The 18,437-nt window shown below is 52.9% G+C and overlaps 4 protein-coding genes across 4 annotated transcripts; 2 read left to right on the forward strand and 2 right to left on the reverse strand.

Moving 5' to 3' along the window:
- Positions 1-291: 291 nt before the first annotated feature.
- IUM83_12546 (phosphatase PTC7 family protein) lies at positions 292-702 on the forward strand (the record flags this gene model as incomplete). Its single annotated transcript, XM_067937178.1, has 1 exon — positions 292-702. One exon carries the CDS (start codon positions 292-294, stop codon positions 700-702), a length of 411 nt encoding a protein of 136 aa, XP_067785315.1.
- A 546-nt stretch (positions 703-1,248) lies between these two features.
- Positions 1,249-6,170, reverse strand: IUM83_12547 (putative kinase; the record flags this gene model as incomplete). Its single annotated transcript, XM_067937179.1, has 5 exons — positions 1,249-1,304; positions 1,379-1,914; positions 5,594-5,736; positions 5,821-5,937; positions 6,024-6,170. 5 exons carry the CDS (start codon positions 6,168-6,170, stop codon positions 1,249-1,251), a joined length of 999 nt encoding a protein of 332 aa, XP_067785288.1.
- Positions 6,171-7,379: 1,209 nt separating this feature from the next.
- On the forward strand, positions 7,380-8,548 carry IUM83_12548 (phosphatase PTC7 family protein; the record flags this gene model as incomplete). The annotated part of the gene is made up of 4 exons (XM_067937180.1): positions 7,380-7,459; positions 7,533-7,611; positions 7,671-7,814; positions 7,874-8,548. The coding sequence occupies 4 exons, from the start codon at positions 7,380-7,382 to the stop codon at positions 8,546-8,548; spliced, it is 978 nt and encodes a 325-aa protein (XP_067785289.1).
- A 546-nt stretch (positions 8,549-9,094) lies between these two features.
- On the reverse strand, positions 9,095-9,669 carry IUM83_12549 (uncharacterized protein; the record flags this gene model as incomplete). Its single annotated transcript, XM_067937181.1, has 2 exons — positions 9,095-9,150; positions 9,225-9,669. The coding sequence occupies 2 exons, from the start codon at positions 9,667-9,669 to the stop codon at positions 9,095-9,097; spliced, it is 501 nt and encodes a 166-aa protein (XP_067785364.1).
- Between the last annotated feature and the right edge of the window lie 8,768 nt (positions 9,670-18,437).

Consider the following 18,437-nt stretch of genomic DNA (forward strand, 5'->3'; position numbering starts at 1 on the left):
TCCGAGGACCCGCTCAGAACAAGTCACAGAGACTTCCTTGCAAAAGGCAACCTGTATTGACTTCTTTACTGCTGCTTCGCCGCCTAAGGTGCAAGTATCTGCACTTCACTATCAGCTATAACTAGCTCTAGTTCATTCCTAATGGTTGGCCCGCGGCCGCGGCCGTACTTCATCCAGGGTTAACCCTTGTATAAGCTACACCGAAAGGGTAATCCCTCGTGTAACCCCATTACAACTAACAAGAAGGGCGGGCTCTTTCGTGATATCATTATCGAAAGCGAGTATAACCCGCTGAGCGACGCCAAGTTCCTGAACCATCGAGCCAAAGTGGACGACCCAGCGAAGCGAGTGATTCGCCGACGGGAGGAAGAGGACGCTATCGCTCGGGACGGCGCCAACATGTCCAACGAAAGCGTGGGAGATCGTCCTGTGATGAATGAGCAGTATGCCGGCCGCGCAGACAATCTGGACGTGAAGCTCTGGTCCAAGGGCGTGTATGAGAGCACGCCGTACGGTTATTTCCACAAGATGATGAACAGCACCGCGAGCTCTGAAGGATCCAAGACGTATGCGTCACGTGTGAAGCTTGACCACTACAATATTGAGAAGGGGCCCGAGGTCCTCCGGCAAGAGCTGCCGAAGGGCAAGCGTACCAACTTTGATGGACACAAACTCCCCAAGGCCACGATCCAACTGACATGAATTGCACAAATTAACGTGAATACACAAGTTTTTTATTTTCTCGCTGAAGGGTACTTATAAGATGTCATCGGGCACGCCAATTTGGCGTCGTCAATAGCTGCAGGTTAATCCACAAACAGACAACAAACGAAAACGCTGCGATGGCGGCACACTCAGCACTAGTGAATCACCAGTGCGCGAGAGGTAACCACGCGCGAGCCAAACCACCAGTAGATGTAGTACTATACCAGCGAGGTCAGCAATATCAATGGAGGACCAACAAACGCGAGAAATGAGGTCGCACTGGAAGGACAAAATGCGATGTTGAGAGTATTATGGAGAGTGAATACGTATATCGTGGTAGTTACAGCTGACTTGTAAGCTCGTACTTCTACTGCTTTGTAGCATGGAGTAGAGCAGGAGTCCTATGCATACTACACACCCACCAGCAGTAACTCACGTGCCACCCCTCCTAACCTGGCAGCACCTTCACAGCGAGATCTGTCACATGCAAAGTTCTGTCTGAAATGAACCGACCGACCAACAGCCAGCTAAGACGCGCTTACTTCAGATCCGGAGGAGGAAGTTGGCGGCGCCGTCGTGGTCACCGGAGCAGTGGTCTCCTGAGCAGTGGAAATCCTCGTCCAGATAGCACCAACCGAGTCAAGTTCCTTTCCATCGGTACCAAAGAACCCACCCAACTGATAGCCGGCTTCAGCGTGGTCAGCTCCAATCTTGGTCGCTCGGGTCCCCCCAGAGATGCGGTTGTTCTTGTTGGTGGTGAACTCGATGAACCGGACGCGCGTGTGGCTGTGGTACTCACCCCAGTGAGCCTCGATGCCCGTCACATACTCACCCTCGCCCAGAGTGAGGGTGGTGGCACGACCGCCGCCGCCGCCGTGGTACAGATCGTATGGCACCTCATCGGGGCTGACAAAGTTGATGCCGACGCCGTTCACGCGCTCGCCAGTGCGAATGGTAATGGACTTAACGCTTTGACCTGGGCTCACCTTGTCCATGTCCGAGTACTTGTTTCCGTGCGGCCCGCCATAGGTCTCGCTAATCATTACACCGTCTCGGAGCGCGACAACACCAGTTGCGAGGAGCGCCGCCGCCGTCAGGGTCTGGGCCAATAACTTCATTGTCGCTGCTTGAGCTTGTTGTTGGAGGTAGGAGGCGAAACCGGAAATGAACTCGGGTTCGAGCTCGTCGGGGGTCTTTCCAATCCCCGAGCTACCGTAGATACCGACAGAACTGTGGGCTATGCCGTACCATATATTCGGTGTGTCTCGAGTTGCAAACAGTGATGATTCAGCACGGCTGGGCTAGGATAAAAGAAAGGATAGGTTGATTGGTTCGTTGTGTCGTTTTCAGTGCCGCTAAATTTGGTTAGCGGTTAATCTACTACGTGTATAGTGCGGAAATCACACGTAAAAGTGTCACCCCCATCGATGCCCTCGAGTACACTATGTGAACGCAGTATTACATGCATCTGACGAAACTCGCAACCGCTGATAAAGGTTTTGCAACACTGCTTTGCACTTCGAAGTATGAATCATAGTATGAAGAACTTCTTACTGATCACACAAATATTGGCAGTCCATGCAACACTACTGTACATATACTATGATGTTGGGAACAGCACACATACATGTACAGACAACGACGGAACAACCCGGCAACACAAAAATCCGGTAGCCAGAGTGATACTATGTACTTTGGCTGTCAAATTATTAACCAATTTAAACACCTCATTAGGGATTTGATGAGCAAAAATGCTTAAAATGGCTCCGTTTCTGTGCTGTCATATGTAAATCTTGGATTTTCTCTGAACGAAAAGTAATATTATGGCCATTCGTACAGCTTTATTTTCTGGTGCCGGATTTTGATGTCGCCACTGTGGAGTCGCAATACTATCTAGGATGGCATTCAGTCATGCCGGATATTTTCGTCGTTGTCTGTATGCCAGTGCATCCTAGCGAGGGTAGAATTCAAGTTAAATACACGCAAATTGTGTGTGGGGGGGGGCGGGTCAGTAGGTACATGTTTGCAAGAAATGCGTGAGAACTAGACGCAAAAACATCAGGTGATAGGACACGGTACAAGATCGTTATCGAACACTGAATCGACAGTTGATCTGAATTCATGCTGCGGCTATAGTCAGGCCTCTCAAAATTAGGTAGTGTGTGAAGGGAAAGTGCAAAATGCCTAATCCTATTTTTTTCAAAATACCTAATTGCGGACATGCCTGAAACCACCCTAGCTCGCAGTCTATTCGCGTCGCTGCCTGTGCATTCCACCTGCCGGCGATCTCCACCTCCTAGCACGAATGGGGAAGACAAAAGGATCAAGGCGAGGGTCTAAGAAGGGTGCTCGTTGAGACCAACAGACCGCACCACTGCCTAAGTCACTGGTGCAAACAGCTGTGTCAACACTACCCTTGTGCAAACTAAAATCACCCCTCTACAGCAGCGACAAAAATGGATCCCCGTCAAGAACCCGCAGAGAACAGCTCTGACCAACTATGCAATGGAAGGCCAACTCCAGTCGCTGCAGTACTTCTTTTTGCTCGATCTAGCTGATCGCGTCGCTAGGAGTCCATGTAGCTAAGACAATTCACTTGAATAAAGTATACCACGTCCATGCCTAATTTGGATTTTTGAGCCATTTGTATCGAACTACTTAAGAACTACCTATTTAGACTTTTCCCAAAATGCCTAATCGAGGTCAAATTAGGTAGGTAGGTATTTCTGCCTAATTTTGAGAGGCCTGGCTATTGATTTCTAAGGTCCATTCTCTACCGGACCTATGCAGACGCACCGCATCGCACAGTTATGTGCAATGCGGCCGTACCGGTTGAGAACGAATATGCGGCCGCATTTGGAGCAACCGGTCTATCCTCAACAGCTGTGGCACGGATGATCTTACTGGTACCTTGAAGCAACGAGGAAACAGTTTCCTTCAAAACTTCGGGAGACGCTTCTCGTTTTTTGTCAACCTCACTGATCGCTTTGAGCGGGGGAAACCGGCCCCATTTTTGTCTCTCAAAGTGCTCGTGTTTGGGTCAGACCGTTGGTTGAAACAACACGTTTTTGGATTGACTGTCATTCGCAATATTTCGCGATACTGAGAAGCCAGAGACCAAATCCGTCGTCCAGCAAGACCAAATTGGTGATGACCCCAAGATCATGACTTAATTTACGCCATTCAGCCGTAATTTTCGCCGAAACTTCACACTGTGTATCATATTATTGACCAATCGAAGAGCGAAGACACGAGCAAAATCTACTCGCGTATTTTCGCCTGCCTGAACTGCTCTTGTGCTCGCGTGTCTCGTGGTTGAATGGGAGGGAACAAAACTGCCTTTTTTGTGCTCATGTAACGATTGGCTCATAGGCACTAGACCTGCCCCAGTGACTTCAGCACAACAACCAGCTCAAACAGCACCTGTCCAATGGGTTATCCCTTCTTATGGCCTGGATAGCACCTCCATTCAACCACGTAATTTGCATAAAAAATTCCGTTTGCTCCACAAAGGTAAGAAGCGCAGCAACGACTGGTAAGATACCTAGGTAACTGCACAGAACTCGTCGTCTTCACTGACGCAGCTAGTCCGACGAATGTGGACTCGAGCAGCGGTGATGTGGTACAGTTCTTCTTAGTCGGGTTTTGTATTACTGTACTGTCCGTCGGAGCCACAGTAGGCGCGAACCGCAGTGTGCTCGCCCGTGCCAGTATACACGCAGAAGCATCGCCACCGTAGCACAGAAGGCAGTGATGGTGTACGTGTCGAGCGGAGCCTCGCAACTTCTTATCATTGTTCATCGTTTATTAATATTGTGTAGACCTTGAAGCGGTGTTGCGTCAGAGGTCCTGTGTTCTCAACGACCATCTGTATTGTGATACTCGCCTGGTTTTTACTGCACTATTACCGAATCTATGTGTGTGTATGTAGGATTCCTACATACATACACATAGTCTATTAATACAGTAGGTCCTACAGTTTGTAGGAACGACGAACAGATCCCTAGATCAAAGCAAATCCAAGATTACGTACTTCTCCGTTCTACGTTAATGCCGCGTAATCGAACTGATAAGGCTTATCTGGTCTGCATGGGTTGTGGTTATCATCACTTTGTTTATTAAGTATAGAATGTCTTGAGATTGCAAGTAGTAAAGGGTACCGCGGTATTGGCTAATACCAAGTGCGCTTTATGACGCAGTGCGCGTCAAAATTGTAGGACCACCCCTATGCGGCCCATAACTCGCTCAATTTTTATCATTTTGGGGTGGGGTTCGAATGCAGTTGTGAAAGACGCAGCGAAAGACGTGCTATGCGCTAATACTCGCGTTTTTGCGCTTTATCGGGTGGTTCACATGCAAGAAACTGTGACACCCGCCTGGTTTTTACTGCACTACTGTATAACCAATCAATGTTTATGTATGAAGGTAGGAACGACGAACACATCATATTGCGCTCACACTAAACGTCCCGCAAAAAAATAAGGAGATTGAGAAGATAATTTCCTTCAAACCGCGAGCTCCACAGGCGTGTATTTTAATACATATATTAATATATATGTATTCACAAAGAGCCCGGGTTCTTTTTTAGCGAAAAGAAAGATGACACTCAACCAGTCTGTCCGTGAGGTGGCCAGAGTGTGTTGGGAGCTAGAAGCATGGTCCAACGCTATTTATTTGCGAAATGTCGACCGCTGTGCCGGACAAGAGCCGAGAACTCTCTCGTCGCGTCGCGACGATCGGACGAAAGCTGCGTTTGACGGACAGTGGAATTCGCTGCACTGGTGTCTGGGTTAGTACATGAACACTACAGTTGTTGACTTCAGGCAGAAACGTCTTATAATAATTTATTCCGTTTCCATCCATTATGGAAGCGTGCCAAGTGCTGCACTCGGAAAGAGGCGCTCGATCGCCGCGGCCATTGTGCTGCGACTTGTCGTAGCGTGGCAGAGCGATCTCGGCGGTGGAAGTCTTGCACTCGCGAACCAAGTCCATCAGGAATGGCACGTCCATCGTGCCCGGGTTTCCTCGGTACTGCAACACGCCCCAGTAAGTAGTACAGCAAAGTCAGTGCCACCTCTCGCACTAAGCTTACGAGCAATTATATCACCCACGCACCTGGAGCAGCGGGTTGCCAGGGTTGGCCTTGGCGAGCGCCACCTGCTGCTCGTACTTCGAGTAGACGTCGTCCAGCGACATGACGGCGCACTTCGTGCCCATGAGCGCCAGCGCCTCCTGCATGTAAACGGAGGCCGCCAGCTCAGGCCGATGCAAACGCAGCGCTTGGCGTCGCCCTGCTTCTGCTGCGCGGCCTCCACGACCTCCGTCGTCCAGCGGAACATGGGCAGGTAGTAGTCGTCCACGCGGCGGCGCAGCGCGCGCTCGTCCACGGCCAGCGAGCGCTTGGCGGCGTCTCGGCGGATCAACGCCTCAATGTGCTGGCGCAGCTGCTGCGTACGGGCTGTCATGCTAGTCACGTCGGGGCATCGAGCTTGTCTTGGTTGATTGACGAGTGAGCGAGCTGCGGAGGAAAACGATACGAATCATAAAAACGAGGATCGGTAATTGTAGACAGGGTGTCATATTTATTTATTCCACTGTCGAATTTGTTGGAATGGGAATTCAGTATCCTATCTATCACGGATTACCTCGGTTTAACCACCAGATCATTGTGATAGTCGACCAACTAAGGACCGAGTCGGAGCTTTGTGCAAGTTGAGACGTGAACCGCGCGTCGTTGCCTTGGTAAACCCAGCCTCCGTACTAGCTATTATAATACATGTAAAAGCATGACAATAGTTGCCTCAACAAGGAGCCCCATATATAATGTACATATAAATGTAGGGGAATTTCGTCCTTCTCCAGCTTAACTGCTGCTTTGTGTGGCACTGGGAATTCGAGAACGCACACGTGGCCCAGGTTACAATTGGTTATATATACTGTGCCCTGTGACCCACTGAATCCTACATGTACTTCCGTGGCATGACTTGGCGGTACAAACAGACGAAATGGGAGGCAGTGCAACTTGCACTGCAAGTGCCGACCATCGAAGGCTGCGCACTATTCTGGTTGCTAGGATACATATTGAACTCCCACTTGGAGCTTCGTGGCGAGGGCTTTGCCTTTTTGCAACGAAAACGAAGTGCTAAGACGGTGTAAGCTGGAAATTGTTCAGCTTGTTGACGGAGACAGGTTCGACTGGCCTTGCCAGCCTCTGTCGCAGGGGTGGGATGCAGACGATAACGCCCCCAAGGATTGCTTCGAGGTTTGAGCTCGGTTCGGCTCGGCTTCGTGTGCCGCCTTGCCGTAAGTCTTGCGAACCCAGTCATAGGTAGCATTCGCTTGTCGGGGCATCCGGAGACGAAAACTGCGGGCGACTGCATTACATTGCTGCCACGAAGGCTGGTGCAATAGCAACAACGCTAACCTAGTGTGGATTATTCTCGTTGATGTCTTCTTATCGATGGGTTTGGTATGTAGCTAGGACATCGGCATTGTACTATTTCAGAGGTTGCTAAGAGCGACGTCAGCTTTGGCTAGACCATCGGCTATTTTCGAGCGCTTCAAGTGTATCATTAGCTCGCGTTCTGACCCCAGAACGTTCAAGACCTCGGGCACGCTGATCATTTGGCTGTTCTGTAGTCGTGGAACCAAGAGGCCATACTCGCTTGACCAGCATGAACATCCGAGTTCATAACTCGGAGCACTTCGAAGAGCTCCGTCAAAGTGCCTTGAGCAGCTCGTCTCTGTCGTCGAAGTAGGCTGAGCACGGTTATTTTCTTCCGTTGTTGAAGCTGCCGTATCTTACTTATAATTGCTGTGCGTCGTAGATCACGGTCGACGGTCTCCCCGTCTACAAATGCCAGCAGTAAAATGACCGCCTCCGCTCTGTCGAAGGAGACGCACATGGTAAAATCCTTAGAGTTTTTCTCATTCCATGACGGGAAACTGATGAAGCTTTCATGTAGAAACGCATGGCCATGAAACACGAGCTCTACATGAAGGAGCAGGAAGCAATGGAAAAGAAACTCGCCGAGACCATCGCCGAGAACTTGCAGCGACAGAAAAGCAAGAAGGAAGGACGATACTTGAAGTTGCAGCAGGACGTCGAGGTATTAGTCCTTGACCAAACTACGTTAATTTTTCCGATTAATTAGCTTTTGCGATGTAGGATGGTAAAATACTCGCGAAGGAGCTACACGAGAAGCTGGAGCTGCAGCAGCAATCCAAGACTCGGCAGTTTTCCCGCATGCATGAGGAGTGGACCACAGAGGTTTACCACAAGCTCAATGACCCGATCCTGAATAAAGTTCAGGCCATGGACGGCAAGCAGCGAAGTGCCGAAAGGGCGGAAGCGTACCAAAAGTTCCTGGATATCACTAACAAGAAGGGCGGGCTCTTTCGTGATATCATTATCGAAAGCGAGTATAACCCGCTGAGCGACGCCAAGTTCCTGAACCATCGAGCCAAAGTGGACGACCCAGCGAAGCGAGTGATTCGCCGACGGGAGGAAGAGGACGCTATCGCTCGGGACGGCGCCAACATGTCCAACGAAAGCGTGGGAGATCGTCCTGTGATGAATGAGCAGTATGCCGGCCGCGCAGACAATCTGGACGTGAAGCTCTGGTCCAAGGGCGTGTATGAGAGCACGCCGTACGGTTATTTCCACAAGATGATGAACAGCACCGCGAGCTCTGAAGGATCCAAGACGTATGCGTCACGTGTGAAGCTTGACCACTACAATATTGAGAAGGGGCCCGAGGTCCTCCGGCAAGAGCTGCCGAAGGGCAAGCGTACCAACTTTGATGGACACAAACTCCCCAAGGCCACGATCCAACTGACATGAATTGCACAAATTAACGTGAATACACAAGTTTTTTATTTTCTCGCTGAAGGGTACTTATAAGATGTCATCGGGCACGCCAATTTGGCGTCGTCAATAGCTGCAGGTTAATCCACAAACAGACAACAAACGAAAACGCTGCGATGGCGGCACACTCAGCACTAGTGAATCACCAGTGCGCGAGAGGTAACCACGCGCGAGCCAAACCACCAGTAGATGTAGTACTATACCAGCGAGGTCAGCAATATCAATGGAGGACCAACAAACGCGAGAAATGAGGTCGCACTGGAAGGACAAAATGCGATGTTGAGAGTATTATGGAGAGTGAATACGTATATCGTGGTAGTTACAGCTGACTTGTAAGCTCGTACTTCTACTGCTTTGTAGCATGGAGTAGAGCAGGAGTCCTATGCATACTACACACCCACCAGCAGTAACTCACGTGCCACCCCTCCTAACCTGGCAGCACCTTCACAGCGAGATCTGTCACATGCAAAGTTCTGTCTGAAATGAACCGACCGACCAACAGCCAGCTAAGACGCGCTTACTTCAGATCCGGAGGAGGAAGTTGGCGGCGCCGTCGTGGTCACCGGAGCAGTGGTCTCCTGAGCAGTGGAAATCCTCGTCCAGATAGCACCAACCGAGTCAAGTTCCTTTCCATCGGTACCAAAGAACCCACCCAACTGATAGCCGGCTTCAGCGTGGTCAGCTCCAATCTTGGTCGCTCGGGTCCCCCCAGAGATGCGGTTGTTCTTGTTGGTGGTGAACTCGATGAACCGGACGCGCGTGTGGCTGTGGTACTCACCCCAGTGAGCCTCGATGCCCGTCACATACTCACCCTCGCCCAGAGTGAGGGTGGTGGCACGACCGCCGCCGCCGCCGTGGTACAGATCGTATGGCACCTCATCGGGGCTGACAAAGTTGATGCCGACGCCGTTCACGCGCTCGCCAGTGCGAATGGTAATGGACTTAACGCTTTGACCTGGGCTCACCTTGTCCATGTCCGAGTACTTGTTTCCGTGCGGCCCGCCATAGGTCTCGCTAATCATTACACCGTCTCGGAGCGCGACAACACCAGTTGCGAGGAGCGCCGCCGCCGTCAGGGTCTGGGCCAATAACTTCATTGTCGCTGCTTGAGCTTGTTGTTGGAGGTAGGAGGCGAAACCGGAAATGAACTCGGGTTCGAGCTCGTCGGGGGTCTTTCCAATCCCCGAGCTACCGTAGATACCGACAGAACTGTGGGCTATGCCGTACCATATATTCGGTGTGTCTCGAGTTGCAAACAGTGATGATTCAGCACGGCTGGGCTAGGATAAAAGAAAGGATAGGTTGATTGGTTCGTTGTGTCGTTTTCAGTGCCGCTAAATTTGGTTAGCGGTTAATCTACTACGTGTATAGTGCGGAAATCACACGTAAAAGTGTCACCCCCATCGATGCCCTCGAGTACACTATGTGAACGCAGTATTACATGCATCTGACGAAACTCGCAACCGCTGATAAAGGTTTTGCAACACTGCTTTGCACTTCGAAGTATGAATCATAGTATGAAAAATTTCTTACAGACCACACAAATATTGGCAGTCCATGTTACACTACTCCACATGTACTATGAAGTTGGCAACAGCATACCTACATGTATACCAGTGCATTCAAGCGAGGGTAGACTTCAATTTAAAATGTGTGTGTGTGTGGGGGGGGGGGGCTCGTTGGGGACCGACACAGTGTGTCGGACACACACGCGGAGTTGTTGCCTTTGAAAACCTTTTCTCACAGACTGTACATCTGCGTACACTACAGTAGAGGTTTGCAAGAATTGCGACGCAAAAACATCAGGTGATAGGATACGGTACAAGATCGATATCAAACACTGAATGGACAGCTGATCCGAGCTCATGCGGTGGCTGTCGATCTCTAAAGCAGCTTTGTGTGGACTCGAGCAGCGGTGCTGTGGTACAGTTCTTCTTAGTCGGGTTTTGTATTACTGTACTGTCCGTCGGAGCCACAGTAGGCGCGAACCGCAGTGTGCTCGCCCGTGCCAGTATACACGCAGAAGCATCGCCACCGTAGCACAGAAGGCAGTGATGGTGTACGTGTCGAGCGGAGCCTCGCAACTTCTTATCATTGTTCATCGTTTATTAATATTGTGTAGACCTTGAAGCGGTGTTGCGTCAGAGGTCCTGTGTTCTCAACGACCATCTGTATTGTGATACTCGCCTGGTTTTTACTGCACTATTACCGAATCTATGTGTGTGTATGTAGGATTCCTACATACACACACATAGTCTATTAATACAGTAGGTCCTACAGTTTGTAGGAACGACGAACAGATCCCTAGATCAAAGCAAATCCAAGATTACGTACTTCTCCGTTCTACGTTAATGCCGCGTAATCGAACTGATAAGGCTTATCTGGTCTGCATGGGTTGTGGTTATCATCACTTTGTTTATTAAGTATAGAATGTCTTGAGATTGCAAGTAGTAAAGGGTACCGCGGTATTGGCTAATACCAAGTGCGCTTTATGACGCAGTGCGCGCCAAAATTGTAGGACCACCCCTATGCGGCCCATAACTCGCTCAATTTTTATCATTTTGGGGTGGGGTTCGAATGCAGTTGTGAAAGACGCAGCGAAAGACGTGCTATGCGCTAATACTCGCGTTTTTGCGCTTTATCGGGTGGTTCACATGCAAGAAACTGTCGTGTAAGGGCGACACAAATGAGTACCATGCCCTTCTCAATACATAATTCAATTTTAACCGAAACCCCGTACAAGACAGAGATCGATGACCGTTACCGCAACCCATGCATCGGCGGTTGCGCGCGACTCACCACTCGATGTAGCGTTTAATACTGCTGAACCGGAGTGCCCAAGAGGAGCGCGACAGCGCGAATGTAGTGAGCATACTTTGGTTCTCTACTACGGCTTACACGTGCGCGATGTGTATGAGGAAGCGTTAGGTTTAGCTTTAGTTTAGTTAACTATACTCGAGTCCATGAGTATAATTTAATGCAAATAAAGCCACCGAGTAGCGGTTTTAGGTAAAATGAGAACTGTATTGATTTTAAGTTGATCTTCCTCCTAAACCTGTTATCATCTACGACAGAGCTCTACCGGGTGCTGGCTGGCAGCGCCCCGTCGACATGTAGTTCCTGATTGAGAGAAAGATGCTGCTTTCTACGATAGGATCTTTGGGTATAGGTGGACCACTCACTGTGGTGGACCACTTCAAATGTAGTCGTTGGTGTACCTTACACCAAGGTGAGGAAGCATCCAAAAATTCTAACAGATATTTATCTGTTAGAACAACAAGTGGCTGTAGCCACTTGTGCGCGGGTAACCTCGTTACACCATCCCTCCGTTAAGCTCAGGCGCGCGGGGGCCACCTCGAATCAATATAGGAATTGACCATTCGTCAATTCTCCGCGTTGGTAGAAAGAAAAACTCGCGCTCATTCAACAATGAGCGCGCAATAAGAGAAGACACCCAAGCGATTGATGGTAACCTCTCTACTGAGTAATACCGCGCGCGATAGCGCGAAAAGTACGGTGACGTCGTTGACTTCGAAGACAACAACGAGGACATGAGGACGAGCCGTGCTCGTCCTCAAACCACAAGAATTCCGTGTCGAGACTCACTCGACCCTCACACCGGAACTACCCTCCAGTGTGAGGAGGATGAGTGTCGTGTAGGAATTCACGATTTTACGAGTCCTCGTCCCTCAGCCTCGACAAATGGGGCGAGTCCTACCAACAACACACGCTTCACTCGAAAGGTCGGCGAAGATTGGTGGGATTAAACCTGAAGACCAGATCCGATCCCTTACACCGGACTGGAAACATGCCTTGTGTCGAAGTATCGGTCAGGTAGGTAGAGCTCACACACAGGCACCACCAACCACGAGCGACGTCTGGGGTGCGTAAATATAAACGCTTTCGCGCTAAACCCACTGTGGTCCCTCAGAAAGGAAGGGTACCGGGCCGGTCAAGGCCTTTGACAGGGGCGCCGAGGTGAAACCTCGGCCAACGAGTCAAATACACTGGGGGGCCACGCCACGCACCCAGGACAACGTACAAACGTACAGGGAGGACTCTCTACCTCCCAACACTCGGCCACTATCCACTCTTGGCCTTACCAGGGCGAACTCTCGGTCAATGTACCTTAAGCTCACCGGCAGACATACCCCGCGTCGGCCGAGCGTATCCTTACCCTACAGCGAAGCTAGCTAGACTTACCGTAGACGGACTTGACCCTGATGGGTTGGGGGGAATATTCTGCTCTGATTTAATAGTTAGAGGCGGTGAGGCCTCGACTATAACTAATCCCTAATGTCTATACAAATATCTATTATGGACCGAGCCTTCGGTCTAATCCTACAACCGGACGAGCCTTCGTCTTAAGTTCGGATTCCTAATAGGAGGCAAAAGGTGTATCCACTATGACTATCTGGAGAGCTGGGCGAGAATTTATTAGCGCCCGACAAGCCTCGCAGTCACTAACTAGCTTTCTGTCACTCTGTCACTCTGACGCGGTGAATGTGAGTAGCCAATAGGAGACCTCGGTCATCTTCTCTCAAACTCTCGACGCCGTTAGACCTCGGTCCGGTGGCTCCACTCCGCAGTCGAAACCCAATCTCACAACGGCCCCCACCTCGACGCGAACCTGTCAGGTGGTGAGCGTCGTGGTGCACGTCATTGCTGCCAGCATGTCTGCTCCCTCGAGCCCTCGGCAAGGGCTGCGGGTCTTCACGTCGGAAGCTCTCGGCCGCGCTCTCAGGGTAAGCTATGTAGTGTCTTCGAAGCTTCGCTGGTTTCCTCATGCTAATCCTCCATGTCTTCTTTGCATGCCACAGTATGATCCAAATGCCTTCATCGTGCCCTTCCCTCCTGAGTTCACGGCTAGGTTGGTTGAGGCCTCGGCGGGGCCAACTTCCGCCTCTGACTCGCACAGCGGGGCACCCCGAGGTCTCCCGTCATTTCCTGCGCGCGACCTTCCGCCGAGAAGTGACGCTGCGTCCAACCCCAGTGCCTCGGCTCGTTCGCCACCAACTCCCGACTCTGATTCGAACAGCGGAGTGGTAACGAGCTCTGAGGCCGCGGGTTCGGGTCGCGTCAAGGGTTCGCCTCCTTGCTCTCCGCGGAGCCCTCGGTTGGACGAGCCTGGCGGCACTTCATCCAACCCGACCCAGTATTGCCGACTCGAGGAGGGTCAGGTCTCGGAGGCGCCTTCTCGGCGCCCTCCGGACCCTCGTCGTGATGTCCTTGAAGACGCTGTCCGGGACGCCGCCGAGGATATGGTCCGAGAGCTGCAGGATCACACCGAGCAGCGTTTCGCAGACCTCGGTCACCTCATGGTGGGCTTGGTGCGGCATCCTCCGCTCCGTCTCGACTCTGATCTCGACCAGCGCCTGGAGGACGCCCAAACCCTCGGCGCGGTGATCCGTACATTGGCTCCAGATGCGCCGTCGCCTGCCCCCGGACGCAGAGGTGGCTGACCTTCGGGCGGAGGTTCGTTACTATCAATATCAGCTCACGTACAGTGATGCGCTGCTACGCCGAGAAGTTGATGAGCGTCGCAAGTTCGAGGTCCTCTGCAACCAAGCCTCGTTCGAGCGCAACCAGCTCGCTGAAAAGTTTCGAGTCACTCGGGAGGAGCGAGACTTCCTTTCTCGCAAGATGGACATCGCGGTGAATGCACTCCGGCAGAGCGCTGAGATGTCTGACAACTTGAAGGCTCGATGCTCCGAGAATGAGAGCTCGATCAGGGAACTTCGGACGGTCATCAAGAAAGACTGAGAGGGGTTCAAGTCGGGGCTAATTTCGTACACGAAGGCAGTGGAGAGGTTTGACACCTTCCTCCGCCAGCAAGATGCTCAATGAGCCAGTTTGTGTGGCCTCGACCTCCCCGATGACTCGTCGCTTCCGCCTGTGGTTTCCTCGTTGCTCGGAGAGCTCGACGAGCTGGGCTTGCGATTGTCCGAGGTCGCGGTGGGTTCCAAGCGTCCTCACCCGATCTCCTCGGCCTCGACGACCAGCTCAAGCGTCGCCCGCTCCCAAAATGTCTCCGGACCATCACAGACGGCTCGCATCAGCATTCCACCTGACTCCTCGGTCGAGCTGTCGGACGACGAGACCATTACTGCCCCGCCAGCCAAGCGTCTGAAGCGTTCAGCCAAGGTCTCGGCGAAGCCGACGTCTCATACCAAGCTTCCGCCGACGCTTGCGGCAACGAAGTCCCAAGTCGAAGCCAAGCGTACATAACGCCTTGGTAAGCCGTCGGTGGATCTGAGGACCAAAGCAGCAGCGAAAGCAGCCAAGTCTCGGCCAGATTCTGGTACTATTCCGCGACCCAACGCCCAGGACTCGTCATCGCCACCGCACGCGTCGTCTCCTCTACGTGGAGGCGGGACTGGCAGCACGAGGACTCGGCCGGCCGACAGGCCTTCAACGGCGAGTAGTGGTTCTCTTTCTCAGTCACCACTGGAAATCTTGGAGGTCGACGCCGACACCTCGGTCCACGCGCCTCCATCGCCGCATCCGTCCGACTCTTCGACGAACTCACTGCCCGGCTCGCCAGCTAAGCCTGAGGACGCAGAGGTTCCAACTTCGCCTCCGACCCCACCGGAGTCTCCGGACGACGAGCTGGAAGCTGGCCGAGATCTCGAAGAGAAGGCGCCGGCCCCTGTCGACCTGGACTCTCCATTCAAGGAGTCGGTGGTGATCAAGCGTCGTCGGGACGGCCGTCCGGTTCATCCTGCTTCTACCGTGGCCTCACTCCAGTCGAAATCATCGGTCGAGCAGGAAAATGTTCCCGATGACTTCGTCTTGGGCCTCGATGGAACCTCGGAGGCGGAACCCGAGGTCACGGACGTTACTGGACGTGATGCTGGAGATGGGTTTTGGTTTGGGAAGCCGTCCGAGAATTTCTGGAGGGAGAGTCTGTCAAAGAGGTTTCCCCAGCAGCAGAAGCCGGGCAAGGGGAAGAAGCCTGCTGCTCCTCCCTCAAAAGCTCCTTCCAAGAAACGTCGGCAGCGCAAGACATCGCCGCCACCGAGTCTCCGGCGTGAACGTGGCGAGCCTACGAAAAGCCGGCAAACTACTTCTAAGGATGCCACGACTGGGCCAGCTCGGAAGACCGACACCTCGGCTTCGTCCAAGAAAACCTCTGGTCGCTCCACGAAAACCTCGCCGGACGACGCGTTGGATCGTCCCGAGCCTCCATTCACGGCCCCAGGTGCTCGTGCCTGCTGGCAGAAAAAAAGGAAGTTCGGGTGCCTCGGCCTGCTGACAGTGAAGTCGCGGTGGAGTACTCGGCCAAGGGCATTGCTGCCTTCGCGGATTGGGAAAGCTCGGCCCATCCGTACCAGCAATTCTTGGCGAGCTTCCCTGCCGATCCTTGTTTGTTCAGCGCCGCCGAATTCATGCCGTACGAGCGCATTTCGATACGGGTAGATGGTCTCCCGTTGGTGGTCAAGTTCTGGCGACAGTTCAACGGCCGAGCAGTCGGCCCCACCGAGAAGAACGACTTGGGTTTTGCCTTGTACGAGCGTTCGCATTGGATTTCCCCGGCTGCTGTCGAGCGATGGCTCCAGCAACTTGCCGAAGAGCTCGGTGAGGGTTCTCCCGCTTACGTCGAGGCGCTCGAAGCTTGGACAGACTACCATTACAATCGGAATGGGCGTGCCGATCGTCTCCGCCTCCGGATCCCCTACCGTCTGTGGCCTCGGTGTTACCCAGATTCGCACGGGTGCATCCACTGCACCCCGGAAGTCATGTTCGAGCCCTCGGTTCCCATTTACTCCGTGGATAATTTGCTGTGGACGCTTATGACTGCGGACTGGTGCACCGAGGTGACGGAGCTGGATGGCCACGAGCCCTGGCGGAACTGTTGGATGGATGTGCCTGCGGCGCATCCTTCCAACACGATCTTCGCCCCCTGCAACCCAGCGGTCCCGGTCTTCGTTCCCCGTGGGATGACCCTACAACAAGTTGCGTCGGCTGTCACTGTCGATCCCTCGCTGGACCCCAAGCTGGTCACCGCGCCGTGGGTTCGCAAGTTCACCCGCTTCCACGCTTCGCTGGATACTATGGCCCCTGCTGAAGCTGAAGACTCGGCAGCCGAGGGCTCGGAGACTGAGGAGGGGGAGTCTGCGCGTTCCCACGGCGGAGTGTCGTCAGAGCGGTCGGCCCAAGGCTCGGTTGAAGAGGCTGCGGACGCTCACGACGGTCACGTGGATGAGGCTCAAGCTGCCAGTCCTCGCTCGGGAGCACGTGCAGTTTCTCCGGCCGAGCACTCGAGCGACGAAGACTTCGACGACGAGCGCGCGGCCGGTAGCTCTGCTCCGGAAGCTGGAGGGTCGGAGGCTCAACCCAGAACTGGGGAGCCCCAAGAGGCGCGCCTCACAGTACTCGCTCGGGTCGCCTCTAACTCGGACCCTTGAGCCCTCGGTCTCTTGTTTCCTCTTTCATGTTTGCGGCTGTAGTTAGCTCAGGGTCTCTCAGTGATTGTAGCGTAAGGGTAGCTAGCTCTCAGGTTTTCGCTAATCGTCTTTTCGTCATCTTCGCGTAGCACATCACCTTTCTCCAATCGTAATCTCCACTCGTAAGCTCGTTCCAATTACATGCAAATATACAATCATTTTGGTGCAGTAGTCGTTTTCGTCTGCTTGGGTGGGCTGCATCGCCCCACCGGCAGCTCATCATTCGCGACAGGTTGCAGCTAGTCCTCGTCAGCGACTTGGACCATTTGCAACCGTCGGTCGCGGCGTTTCTCGCGCAAGTAGTCATACAGCAGGCCGCCACAAGACAAGTTGGCGGCTGGCTCCCACGAGGGCTCATCGTAACCGGCCCACTTCACCAGAAACTCTCTGACCGAGCGCTCGGTGCTGTTCGAAAGCGGAACTCGATCGTCTCAGATCGCCTCCACCTCGTACTCGCTAGCGAGCTGGTCTGGCTCCCAGCTGTCCTCGGGCAGCAGCTCCTCGTCAAAGTCAAGTCTCGATCCCTCGGTGACTTCTGGGGTCAGCCGAGTTCTCGGTCGATCGCCAAATTCGTTCACAGCTTTTAATCGCGACACATGTACCACCGGGTAGAACCGGTATCCACTTCGACCAGGAAGCTCCAACTCATATGCATACTCGTCGACCTTTTTCTTGACACGGAAAGGTCCATGCCAGCGATGTGCAAGTTTCTTTGTCAGCCCCGGTTTCACGCGCTCCATGTATAACCACGCTGGATCTCCAGGTTTGAACAGAGAGTTCGCCACCGACTCTTCGTCGGTTCCATCAGTTCTGCCGACTCCTCGTGCACCGTCGGAAACGTCGTCCTGTACTGACCCAGGCATAGCTGCCCTCTCCAGTCCGCTCAGCGTGGCGTTATGCTTCTCAGCACGCCGAGCCTTCTCGGTCGCCTGATACTCTTTAGCCATAGCCAGGGCGATCTCTTGTTGTCGGTTGACTTCACGTCGCCACGCTAAGGCGTTGGACTGCCGGCCGAGCCCTCGCTTAAGAGACGTAAACATCGCTCGAAGGCTCGATCGAGCGTCCCAACCATGCACGAGATATAATGGGGTGTCCTTCCTTGTAGCATCATGCGAATTGTTGATAGCGAAGATGAGCTTTTCCACAATCTCATCCCAATCTTGCTGGAGCGGGTCCTCCGCATACACTCGCACAGACTGCATTACGGTCATAACCGAGCGTTCCTGCTGGCCATTTGCTTGTGGACGGTAGCTTAGTGTAGCCCGAGACCTCGATTGCATCATCTCGGTGAATGCTTGGAAGACCTCGCTCATGAAACGAGGATCTCGGTCGTGACGTATCAACGACGGCACACCGAACCTTCGGTAGACGCATTCCTCGAACGCTTGTGCCACACAGAGGGCTGAAGTGTCGGCCAT

This window comes from Phytophthora cinnamomi, assembly GCF_018691715.1.
Source record: "Phytophthora cinnamomi strain GKB4 chromosome Unknown Contig81, whole genome shotgun sequence".
Lineage (NCBI taxonomy): Eukaryota > Oomycota > Peronosporomycetes > Peronosporales > Peronosporaceae > Phytophthora > Phytophthora cinnamomi.